The sequence below is a fragment of the Balaenoptera physalus genome (assembly GCF_965194825.1).
Source record: "Balaenoptera physalus genome assembly, chromosome: 11".
NCBI classification, from domain to species: domain Eukaryota; kingdom Metazoa; phylum Chordata; class Mammalia; order Artiodactyla; family Balaenopteridae; genus Balaenoptera; species Balaenoptera physalus.
Window position 1 is genome coordinate 57,793,071 of NC_138896.1, and position 13,120 is coordinate 57,806,190.

At 48.4% G+C, this 13,120-nt stretch overlaps 1 protein-coding gene across 4 annotated transcripts in view; it reads right to left on the minus strand.

Moving 5' to 3' along the window:
• Nucleotides 1-2,134: 2,134 nt before the first annotated feature.
• OSBPL10 (oxysterol binding protein like 10) overlaps nucleotides 2,135-13,120 on the minus strand; it is a 381,826-nt gene continuing 370,840 nt past the window's right edge. For all 4 annotated transcript variants that reach the window (XM_082411849.1, XM_082411847.1, XM_082411846.1 and 1 more), the window contains 4 exons: nucleotides 12,224-12,410; nucleotides 9,381-9,563; nucleotides 5,760-5,913; nucleotides 2,135-3,449 (listed from right to left, as the gene is read on the minus strand). In XM_082411849.1, the coding sequence (XP_082267975.1) occupies nucleotides 3,405-3,449; nucleotides 5,760-5,913; nucleotides 9,381-9,563; nucleotides 12,224-12,410 (569 nt within the window). In that variant the 3' untranslated portion in view covers nucleotides 2,135-3,404. The remainder of the gene's footprint in view (nucleotides 3,450-5,759; nucleotides 5,914-9,380; nucleotides 9,564-12,223; nucleotides 12,411-13,120) is intronic.

Below are 13,120 nucleotides of genomic sequence, written 5' to 3' on the forward strand. Positions count from 1 at the left end.
TGTGCATTGCTGGTGGGAATGCCAAATGGTGTACTCACTGTAGAAAACAGTATGGCAGGTCCTCAAAGAATTAAATGTGGAATTTTCATACAATATAACACTATACACACACACACACCCCTGAAAGAATTAAAAGCAGGGACTCAGAGATACTTGCACTCCCATGCGCATTGCAGATTTATGCACAATAGCCAAAAGATGTAAACGACCCAAATGTTCATCGACAGGTAAACAAAATGTGGTGTGTCTGTATGTGCGTGTGTGTATATATATATGTGTGTGTGTGTGTGTGTGTGTGTATATATATATATATATATATATATATATATATATATATATATATTCCTCTTAGAGGAAATCATAGGAAGAACACTGTTTGACATAAATCACAGCAAGATCTTTTTTGATCCACCTCCTAGAGTAATGGAAATAAAAACAAAAATAAACAAATGGGACCTAATGAAACTTAAAAGCTTTTGCAAAGCAAAGGAAACTACAAACAAGACGAAAAGACAACCCTCAGAATGGGAAAAAATATTTGCAAATGAATCAATGGACAACAGATTAATCTCCAAAATATATAAACAGCTCATGCAGCTCAATATTAAAAAAACAAACAACCCAATCCAAAAATGGGCAGAAGACCTAAATAGACATTTCTCCAAAGAAGACATACAGATGGCCAAGAAGCACATGAAAAGATGCTCAGCATCACTAATTATTAAAGAAATGCAAATCAAAAGTACAATGAGGCATCACCTCACACCAGTTAGAATGGACATCATCAGAAAATCTACAAACAACAAATCCTGGAGAGGGTGTGGAGAAAAAGGAACCCTCTTGCACTGTTGGTGGGAATGTAAATTGATACAGCCACTGTGGAGAACAGTATGGAGGTTCCTTAAAAAACTAAAAATAGAATTACCATATGACCCAGCAATCCCACTACTGGACATATACCCAGAGAAAACCATAATTCAAAAAGACACATGCACCCCATTGTTCACTGCAGCACTATTTACAATAGCCAGGTCATGGAAGCAACCTAAATGCCCATCGACAGATGAATGGATAAAGAAGATGTGATACAAATATACAATGGAATATTACTCAGCCATAAAAAGGAATGAAATTGGATCATTTGTAGAGACGTGGATGGACCTAGAGACTGTCATACAGACTGAAGTAAGTCAGAAAGAGAAAAAAAAATATCGTATATTAACGCATATATGTGGAACCTAGAAAAATGGTACAGTTGAACCAGTTTGCAGGGCAGAAATAGAGACACAGATGTAGAGAACAAACGTATGGACACCAAGGGGGGAAACTGGTGGGGGTGGGGGGTATGGTGAATTGGGAGATTGGGATTGACATATATACACTAATATGTATAAAATGGATAACTAATAAGAACCTGCTGTGTAAAAAAAAAAATTAAAAAATTAAAAAAAAAAAAAAGCCAAGAGGATGATTACTCCAGGAGTCAAGACAGTGTTACCTCTGGGGTCCAGGAGGGGAATTTTGTCAGGGCACAAAGGTGGCTTTTAAGGTATGAACAAGCAGGTTTCCTTCCCTAAGCAGTGGGTACATGGTGTTTATAATTATTCTTGGAACAGTATTATGTTTCATGTACATCTTTTTTATATGGTATTTCACAATTTTTAAAAAGGCAAAATGAACCCCCCCTCCAAAAAGAAAAAAAGTGACCCTTCTCCATTTTTTACTACCCAGATGGTTTATACTCTGGTATAAGACTGGAAAATCTAAAAACACCACAGTGATTACTTTTCCGTCTTCTCACTGAGGATTTTCTTCTCAAAATAGCATCTATTCCACTTTCCCTCTCAGAAATAAAATGGTTCCAAACACTTTACTCTCCCGGATGTTTTAAGACGACAGACTGGAAGAAGCCTACATTATGGTTTTGCCTGGTAAGTCACTTCTCTCAAAACAAGACTATTCACTAGATGTGACCTTATGACCTTGTCACAAAATATCCATACATGATGTTTTGATGAAAATATGATTGCTGTTCACATCAAATTAACACTAATCAATAAAATTTGAGTTCATTCGGAGCCACCAATTCCAACAGAACTTTGGAATCCCTAAAAATAAAATACAGACACACAGATAAGTATAGTATTTAATCGAAATATATTTGTCTAATATCTACAAAGTGTGAACAATTGGTCTTAAGAAAGCAGACAAAAGGCACAAAATTAGTATTACTACAGAGAAGCATTCATGCTACTGGATTGTATAAATATTCTCATTAGAGTGGCACAGTAAAAAATAAATTAAGCATTGAGCAAAGATCAAATACTTCATTTTCTCCTTGCTTTATATTCTGGTCATGTCTTGACCTCATTTGTAAAGGCTGAAGACTGAAACTGAACTGAAACCATGAAACACTGATGCAGGCTTTATGGATGTTTTAATCACAGTGGTTTCCTTGCAGAATTCGGGTCAAACGAGAGGTGCACTTTAAAAAAAATCCACAGGATATTCTCTTCTCTTTCCCCAAACGAAATATAAGATTGAGGCTGTGGTGGTGCATGTTTGTATATGCATGCGTGTATTTCATTTCTAAAGCCCTTTTTTCAGGATAAAGGTAGTACAGTCTCCATATGACTTGTTTTCTACCATGAAAGCAGCAGCTTCTGAAAATTGTATGACTAGAGCTTTGAGCATGAGAAATTACCAGAAAGCTTCTGGGGCAAGGAGATGCGAGGAACATTCCAAGGTAGGCCTGGCTCTAGGCTCTCCCAGGGGTGCTCCATCCTAGAATGCTCCGGCATAAACCTTTACCAGCTTCCTGCCCGCTCCCCATCCAGCAGGAAATGGCAGTTGATCTGTCTTGCATATGGACAAACAAATGTTGACTTGGGCGGGGAGTGGGAAGCACAGCGATAATTCTGAAATGACAGCCACCTTCTACCAGACGGACAGCAGTAGGGCCACGCCAGTTCACCTTTGTTTGGACAGGAGTTGTCAATTGGAGAATACTTTGTGAGTGCAAAAGTATTTGGCAAAGTGAAAAGTAGAAAACTTCAAACCTCATTGATAAAAAGGAGCTCATTACCCACTTCAATATTGGTAAGTGCACTATTTACATGTGTAATAATATCCAGCAGACATAGCACATGCGTGTGAACATACAGTGTGCCGAGAGCTTGCACACAGACGTGTGTGCACACGCATGCCCCAAATGGCTCTTGAATAAATTCTATCCCATAGTAGAGTCTGGGGGTGCATTTTTCACAGTACGTAATTTCTCTCTCAGGTACCATGTCTTGAATGCTATCAAGAGGTCTCAGGGAATACCAGCAGAACCTTGATACTGTACCACTTTAATTCCTACAAAAACAGGACCATTTCTGAAAGCTCTGCATCTCCACCCATTAGTGTGCCTTCCAGAGAGGATTGTAGTATACCCAGCCGTCACCCTGCAAGAGAGAGGAGGACACATCATTACATGGAGACCTGTCGGCGAGGCAAGGGGAGAAGCAAGGGTATCCCCTGCTGCGCTACTAACACACAGTACTGGTTACCATCTATCTGTTCAGGACCACCAACCTGTGTGCCTGCCTCTCCTGATGTCTCACAGCCAAGCCACGCTGGTGGTCTCACCACCCCTCCTCAGCCCGGCTGCTTTTTAGAGCCCACGGGATCTTCATATCTGGCATTTTGGAAGCAAACCCCACAAAATGACCAAAATAACGAGGGGGAGGGCTTTGTTGGTTTACATCAAGGAAGATTAGCTGACCAAAAAAAGGCCTTGGAAACAGGGGGACAGGAGAAAAAAGAGGGTAGTTGGACAAATGGACAGGGAAGAGAAAAGACAAGGGCCTGAATAGGAGGAATCTGCCCAAACCAGTGATTTTTACCACCCACCAGCCTGGAGGGGAGTGCCCAACAAAGGGCACGCGCAAGGCAGCAGTCAAAAGACATCAGCACACACAGGAGAGGACAGCAGTCAAATACCAGCGAGGAAAAGGCAAGAATCAAAATGGTATGCAATCTGGTGCTAGACTAGAGGGATGTACTGAATGTTAACCATGCTGGTGCTGGGATGATTTGTATTCTTTAAATATCCTCAAGCCTCCTGTTATAAACAGACTGGCTTTTCTTACACCCTATGGGAGGAAAACAATGTTTTTTGGTTGTTGTCATTTTACTTTTTAATGTGCAACTTTCCACACAAGCCAGGCAACCTAGTTGTCTCAGAGAGACCAGATCCAACAGAAGGATCCTTGGGGGATTCTGTGATGGTTAATTTTATGTGTTGACTGGCCCCGGATTAAACATTGTTTCTCAGCACAGGGGAGGGGGCGGTGTTTCCAGATGAGGGTAGCATTTGAATTGGTGGGTGGAGTAATGTAGATATCCCACCCCCATGAGGGTGGGCATCATGCAATCTGCCCAGGGCCTGAATGGAACAAAAGGTGGAGGAAGCAGGAATCAACCCTTTCTTGCCTGCCTCACTGTTGAGTTGGCACCTCATCCTGACGTCTGCCCTCGGCTGGGATTCACACTATGGGCTCCCCTGGGTCTCAGGCCTTTGGACTGAATCATACCACTGGCTTTCCTGCGGTTCCACCTTGCAAACCACAGATCCCATGGCTTTTCGGCCTCCACAATCTCATAATAAATCTATTTAAATTTCTATCTTCTGTTGGTTCTGTGCTGTTTCTCTGGAGAACCCTAATACAGAGTCACCTCCCCTGGGCGAGGCCTCCAGACACGGATACACTCCCCAAGCAGGCTTCCTACCTGAACCAGCATCTGACCTTGACATCTGCGCTCAGCCCACGGCCCTAGTTCCTGCCTCTATGAGACACGTGGCTGCTTCCTGCTCCAGACCAGAAGCCCACCTCAAGGTCACTAACTCTCCCCGCAGACCTCCAGCTCCACGGAGCCATCCTTCCAAGGAGCAGAAGTCAGACACCAGCAGTGCCTAGGCAAGGAAAGCCCAGACAGATTTCAACTGGCCCTTAGTGTTTACATTTTTAAAAATTCCTTGACACCAGGTGAATATCAGATCTCATAAAAATTCTGATTTCTGGCTTCTCTTGAAGAACTGGGCCATCAGCCTGTGACAGCCTGGAGGTCAGTGGCATCCACCCTTTTAGATACGGACCCTGGGTCTGCCCCGCCTTCACCGGCCTGTTTCTCTCATTGATGCTGCCAGGCTCCTGACCAGCCTGCCTTAAAAATTGTGGCTCCTACACTTTTGTCATTTCCAATTCTGTTCTCAGAATGCTGCCCGGCTGTGCCACAAACAACTGGGCACAGGGCGCCTTGCCCAGCGGGGAGGCAGTCGGGGGGTGAGGGGCGTGGGGGGTGGGGTCCCCTTCCAACACCACTTAGCAGCAGCGTGGGGACGCGGACCCCCACGGGCCTCCCCAGCACGTCCATCCTCCATTGGGCCCCTGGGAGGCAAAGCTCTGAAAGGGTGCTGTCATCGAGAAGGTTCTGACCCATCCAGGTGTGGAGCTGGGCTGGGAGGGGCTTCCCGACTAATCTGCTACTGAAGGCAGAGTAGCAGGGCTGTGGTCTTTGTGAAGCAGGACGCCGCCAGAGCCGCAGCCCCCTCCGTGCCTCCCCGAGGCGGGTGTGTCCCCCTGATGGGGCAGGCTGGGGAGCAGCAGGCGCCCATGGGACCGCCTGGCGCCGCTGGAGCCACGGCCACCACGCCCAGGCCTCCCAGGCCCTCCCTGCCCGTCCTCCCCGCCCAGGACACCCCGCAGGGTCACCTCCTGGATGAAGTACTTGGGCCGCCAGGGCGTGCGGAGGTTCTCCCGCTTCCGCTCCTCTGCGCGCTGCTTCTCCTCCAGCCGCCGCTTCTGCTCGGTGGCGGCGTCGATGTCCCCCAGCCGCAAGCATCGGGTCACCTCCTGCCAGAGGTTCCTGGGGGCGGGGGTCATTGGGGACAGGAAACAGTCAGGCAGGGCCAGCAGCCTGAGGCTGCGGTCCTGGGCGAGGAAGGGCCCGAGCCGAGGATGCTGGGCTGCGGGGCGGGAGGGGGCGAGCAGCTCACTCCACAGGCCCAGAGCCCCACCTGCACCCAGATCTGAATCCCCTCTCCCCTCCCGGGCTCTGAGTGTCTAGACCAATCTAGGGAAGACTGGAACAATCAAACTGCTCCTACAGACAGAATCTACAGCAGACCCTGCCACGGGGCATTCACCACATTCCTAAACATTTTACATATGGATTAACTCATCTCATCATCACAACACCCCAGGGATACAGATGAGATACTATCACCCCATCGTAAAGGGGAGAAAAACAGATCCACATAAAGTGAAGTGACCTGCCCGAGGTCAGCAAGCTGATGGATGTGAACAGGGGCTGCTCTCCCACCGGGAGCCTCGTATTAGGAGTTACAGACACTGGGGGATCCGTCACCTCCCCGTGTCTACACACAAACTTAGACACATTCATTCATTCATTCACCCACTCAGTCCTTCGTTCACTGGAGAAGGTGGCAGCTTCCCTCCTCAGGAAGCCGGGGTGCCCCCTCCAGTCCCACTCCGTGCTGGGGGGGGGAGGACCAGCACTGAGGTGAAGGGGGACACTTCCTCACTTCGGCACATCAGGACCAGTCGGGATTCCGCACAAGGGAACCAGCGGGCTTCTCCGCAGCGAGCACCAGCACCCCTACCCCCACCCCCGGCTTTGGGGACAAGATGCCTCTGCAGCTGGGGCTGAGCGGACGCTCCCCGTTAGATCCTGAGCCAGGAGCCCGCAGGGGAGTGGCCAGTGCAGCCAGGACAGCAGCCCTCCTGGGGGACCCGAGCCCAGGAACCGATGGGGCCCGGGCTCTGGCTGCAAGGCCAGCCTGCCCACCGCCGCCCAGCACCCCCCCATGCAGAGGGTACAGTGGCACCCTGGCTCCTAACTTACACAGGAGAAACCTCTGGAAGGTGGGAGAAAGCCAGGTCCTACCGGCCTCACAGCCCTTGCTCTCTCTACCACGCTGACAGCTGACTTAAGAGGGGAAAAGATGGCCTAAAACAGGAAAGGAAGGTGGGGAAGGAGACAGGGAGGGCTGGGTGCCGGGTCAAATCAGTCTTTTCCATCACCTGAACCCTCAACACACACCTGGCGCTGAGGGAAGGCCTGGGTGCCCGGACATCCAGGGTCGGGGTGCTCTCAGGGCAGGACCCCTGAGAAGGCCCATCATAAAATAGTGGCCCCAAATTTAGAGGGTAGAGAGCCCCAGGGACTGCAGATGGGGTGGTGAGCAAAGAACCAGCCCACAGGTCAAGGGCTCTGCCCAGACACCCACAGGGTCCAACCAAGAGCCCCCTAGAGGGGCTCTGCTTCAGAAGGCTCTGAACCTCAGGACAAAGGGAAAGGCAAAAAAACCTTCAGGGCGGAGAGGGCGGAGGCAAGTCTGCAAGAAAAGCAAAAAGGAAGCCCAGGGGAGCCTTTGCTAGAAGCGGAGGTCCTGGTGGCCAAGGGCCAGGTGGTGGCTAGGCCGGGCGTGGCCAGCATCGCCACGTGGAGGGCTCCAGCCCCAGCAGGATGCCTGCGCGGGCCGGGCTCTGAGCGTCGCGAGCACACTGACAGTAGTGGGCCGATGTAAGCGCAGCCTCACTCTCCCCTTAATGGGGCAGGGGTTCCCCTCCACAGGGGCCGGTGGGGGCTGAGACCACTGGCTGGGCCCTCCTTCGCCTCCTCAGGTGAGGCCTGGCACAGGGGACTGGGCTCAGGTGCTCTGAGCGGCAGGCGCTACACCTCAAGGCCATTCCCGCCTCGGAGAACAAGGTGGGCTGCTGGGTTTGTCAACAGCCCAGGTCCAGGTTCCAGTAAAGTCCACGTATGCGAGACGGGAAGAGGCGATACGCCCCCCTCTCTGGTTCCAGACTGCATCCTCCATCCATTCCACCCCCAGCAAGGCTTGATGAGGAAGAGCTAACCTACTCAATAGTCTTGGAAGAACAGCTCAAAGGAATCATAGTTTTGTTCTCAACAGCCATACCAGAAACAAGCGGTGCTGTAACAGCAAGCACAGGGCTCCTGATTCTGGGGAGGTGTCGTCAGGGGCCAGGGGACGGATTCCTTCCTGACACAGCCCAAAGGGCTGGGTTCACGCCCTCCATTTGGACACGGAGAAGGTTACACTCTGATCAACAAGAACGAGTGGACTAATCCTACCACAAAGCCAAGTTTCCAGGACACTGCAGCCCTCTTTCTATTAAACTCGGTGATAATGTGTGATTTATACACACTGGTATCCCTGCTTTGTTTCCACATAAAAAGCACCTTTCCAATTTCGTTACAAACTCTTCTTGTAATGGCAAACCCTTTCACAGAATCATCTGTAATTTCACTCCAACCCTATATCCTCTTTCTACAGAGCAGCATGCTTTTAGATAAGAGCAGGGGCCAGCAAACGTTCTCTGTAAAGGGCCAGAGAGGAAATGTTTTAGGCTCTGCAGGCCATTTGGTCTGGGTCGCAACTGTTTCACTGCTATTGTAGCCAGAGGGCGGCCACAAACAAGATACAAACAAATGGACGCAGCTGTGTTCCTGTAAAATTTTACAAAAATCAGCCAGAGATGGGATCTGGCCCATGGGCCGTAGCTGGCTGACCTCCTGGATTAAAAAAATTAAAATGGCATATTTCCAGAAGATTCTGCTTCTGTACCTGCATAAACATCACTTTAAGTGGCTTGCGGGATATTCATATGATAGAGTGAATTCTCCATAATTCACTTAACTGTTTACCAATCGTTGAACGGTTAGATGGTTTCTTTTTCTTCCTTTTGTTTATCTTTTAGTTTGTTTGTTTTTTTAAATACCCAAATTTCATATTTAAAACCTTTTGTGAATTGAAGAATTTTCCCTTAGATGAGAGTCCCAGAAATGGACTGCAAGAGGAGAACTCACAAATTTAAAGCTACTGATCCATGCAGCTAACCTGCACACCTGCCTCCCGGAAGCACAGGGCATAGAGTGTTAACTTTATCACAGCCTTGCCGGCGCTGAATTTTTTTGAATTATGTTGCTAATCTGGTAAGAAAAAAAAAGTATCTCATTGCTTTGCTGCACAGTTCTTTGATTACTAGCATCTCTCTGTATTTAACTTTGCAATTGAGTAACAGACCCACAGAGTTGACAAACTCTTTTAGGACAGGCATTAAAGTCCGGGTGGGCTGTCTTCACACTCCACCCCATGACTGCAGAGCAACTAAACTGAAAACAACAAAGGATCTACGCGGAAGTGACACACAGAGGACAATTCACGTTTCCAAAGGAATTAGAATGTGATTGCTGGCCCCTCTGCATTGGGCTTCCTCTCTGCCCCCTGGGTCAAGTGCTGAGGACGACAAAGCTTGGAGAGGAGCACATGGCCTGGTCCCCACCTGGACTCCATGGGGCCCTGCTTCTCCAGGGGTCGGATCTTCTTGGGGTACACTGGCAGCATGGTCGTGTCAATGACCTTGGTCTCCCCGTTGTTGTAGGTGAACTCTAGGGTCCCATTCCACTCGCCGTGGGCTTTGCACACAATGGTGTTGGTCGGGTTGTGCTTCACTTCTGCTGTGACCCTGCATTAATGAAGCATCGAATAAACACGCTTTGCAAGATTATTAGAACAGAGACCGACTTCAAAAGGCATCCTCACATGTAGAGTTTTTTTCATGGGGTTGCTTTTTGCTCTTTTGCTCAAAGACTAGCTCTTAAAATGTGATCTAATATCCTTGAGCAGAAAAAAGCAAGCATCAGTGGGAAAACAGGTAGGATCTGAATAAAGTCTGTAGATTAGTTCATAGGAATGCAGCAATGTTAATTTCTTAGTTTTTTTTCAATTGAAGTATAGTTAATTTACAATGTTGTTAGTTTCAAGTATACAGCAAAGTGATTCAGTTACACACACACACACACACACACACATATATACTTTTTCAGATTCTTTTCCCTCATAGGTTATTACAAGATATTGAACACAGTTCCCTGTGCTATACAGTAGGTCCTTGTTGTTTACCTATTTTATATATAGTAGTGTATATATGTCCATCCCAAAGTCCTAATTTATCCCCCCAATTTCTTAGTTTTTTTCAATTAGTACTGTTTTATTGATTTTTGACAATAAATTAGATAGGCGGTTGAAAATTATACATGTTTTACACTATATTGTATACACTATATATTGTGATTTGTTTAGTTGAATTTCATCAATTTCTTAGTTTTGATAAAAACGCCAAGGTTTTATAAGATGTTATTATTGGGGTGGAAATCACAAAACTCAGTAAAAACAAAATATAAATATCAATTAAGTCTATCTGGTCTATTGTGTCATTTAAAGTAGAACTAACTACCATATGACCCAGCCATCTGACTACTGGGCATATACCCTGAGAAAACCATAATTAAAAAAGACACATGTACCCCAATGTTCACTGCAGCACTATTTACAATAGCCAGGACATGAAAGCAACCTAAGTGTCCATCGACAGATGAATGGATAAAGATGTGGCACATATATATAATGGAATATTAGCCATAAAAAGAAATGAAATTGGGTCATTTGTAGAGACGTGGATGGACCTAGAGACTGTCATACCGAGTGAAGTAAGTCAGAAAGAGAAGAACAAATATCATATATTAACGCATATATGTGGAATCTAGAAAAATGGTACAGATGAACCTATTTGCAGGGCAGGAATAGAAAGGCAGACCTAGGGAACGGATGTGTGGACACGGGCTGCGGGGGGCGAAGGGGAGGGTGGGATGAATTGGGAGATTAGGTTTGACATAAATACACTACCATGTGTAAAACAGACAGTAAGTGGGAAGCTGCTGTATAGCACAGGGAGGTCAGCGCGGTGCTATGCGATGGCCTAGATGGGTGGGAGGGGGGAGGGGGGAAGGGGGAGGGAGGTCCAAGAGGGAGGGGTTATATGTATACATATAGCTGATTCACTTCACTGTACAGCAGAAACTAACACAACATTGTAAAGCAATTATACTCCAATAAAAAATATATATAAAATATTAAAAAAATATATATATATATATACACCCTTCTCCTCCCTCAAATAGCAACTAATAGTGTACATTTCAGCCACCAAAAAGAGTGTGAGAGTCTAGGGGGAACTTTTCGATCACTAAACAAGGTCGAACCCCTCCAGCCTGGCTTCACAAGGGCCCCTGGTGGAGATGTGTGGCCCTTTGCCTTACCCACCCGGCCCGGGGGCTCCGGGTCTCAGCTCTGGGTGAAGGCAGAGCCCACCTCCCTCTCCCCAGGAACCTGCTGCAGGCAGAGTACCACGGCAGAAACGGGAGGTGGAGGAGCCCGGGTCCTCTTTTTCTACTGGCCAAGCTCGGGATGAATTTGGTGTTTTCAAATTCCAGGTCTGGAATTTTTCCCCCTGAGCCTGAACACCGCCGGAAGCCCGGGCGGCACCAGGAATCCTCCCAGCGGCACACAGCGGAAGCGTATCCGTGCTGTGCTGGTAACGCTTTAACAACGGGCTCGCCAGGAGGGAAAACGCCTGGTTTACAGCTTTTGCCAGTTTCTGTGCTGCCCCACCCACAGCGTATCCCAAGCTACCACTGGGGCATGAGGGGCCGCGGAGCCGGGGAGAAACGCGCATAATCAGCTCTTGGGGGCTGGTATGTTTGGCTCCAAAACGGCCACTGAAGGTGCCTACTTTCCAGGGGACACTCCAGCACCCCACGTGAATGCCATCCAGAAAAGCTTTGCAAGAAAAAGGTCAAAGATGGGGGCTTGCTAATTATCCAGCGATCTGCTCCAAAGGGGGAAATTAATAATTAGAGCCATAAAAACGAGGCGATGCTCCCCTCAAACAGCGGGCCTCTCCTTCTGTTTCTTAGGACCTGCTTCCCAGCTTCCAAAAGGAGAGAAACGGTCCTGCTCTCATAGATGCAGGATTCAGGATGTTGCATGGAGCTCACAAAACAACTGCATCAGTGCAGGTCAGGCCTCGGGCCTCGGGCCTCAGAAGCGAGAGGTTACCATAACGCCAGAAGCCCTTTGTTCTCTGGGGCATGTTCAGCCAACACATCACCAGAGTGGGGAGGGTTCACGACGCTGCCCGGTGAGACATGTCATCTGAAACAGATCTGTTAACTTGATCTTGATTTTTCAACTCATCCCACGGCTGGAACCCAGTCTTCTGATGCAGACAAGAAACCCTGGGGCATCGTGATCGGACAGAGATGGAGTCTCCCTGGCCCCTCCTACCTGTGGACCTTCCCCCCGTAGAAAGGCTTTGTGTGGAAGATCACTGTCGCTGAGTACCCGGTCTTGGCGCAGGTGATGCTGACTTTTCCTCCGAGCTCCACCCAAGGGATGGTGAGGATGGACCGGGCGTAGGCACTGGGCAGGGTGAACACATAATCCTCCCCATGCTCCAGCAGCCGCAGCACACCTGAGGAAGACAGGAGGGAAGGGTTAGGCTCGCACACCAGGAAAGCGCAGCTGGTGAAACCCAGGAGGACCCTGAGGGGCTCCCGGGCACGGAAGCCTTTTTGTCTCCCGTTTCTTGTAGCCTCCATGACCTTCCCTGAGTTCCAAAGGGCAGATTGCAACAGCTGCTAATCCAGGGAGGTGCAGCCAAGAAACCACCGGAGCTGAGATGAAAGGGACCAGAGAAGCTCCTCAAGATGAGGAGACCTAATAGCACCTGAGACCCTGCACGCACCCTAATCTTATCAGCGACCCCACCCTTGAACCATTGCTATAAAACTCCTCACCAAATCCTCCCCAATTGGGACACATAGTTTTTGAGGGCAGAAGCCCACTGTGTCCCCCTTTGCCTGGCAAAGCAATAAAGCTATCCTTTTCTACTTCACCCAAAACTATGTCTCCGAGATTCGATTCAGCCCCAGTGCACAGAGAAGCTGAGCTTTGGGCATCACTGGGGACCAGAAGACGCAAAGATGAGAAAACAAACACGCTCCTGCAGCAGACATCACGCCTCCCACCTCTGCAAAGGCCGGCCACCCACGTGCCATTTATCTATTCGCTGCATCTCTACTGCGTGAGAGACGCTGAGAACACATGGTGAGCAAGACAGACCCGCTCTCTGCCCTCAAGGAGCCAAAGAGAAAGGTGGGCGTGAATGAAGCACTCACAAAC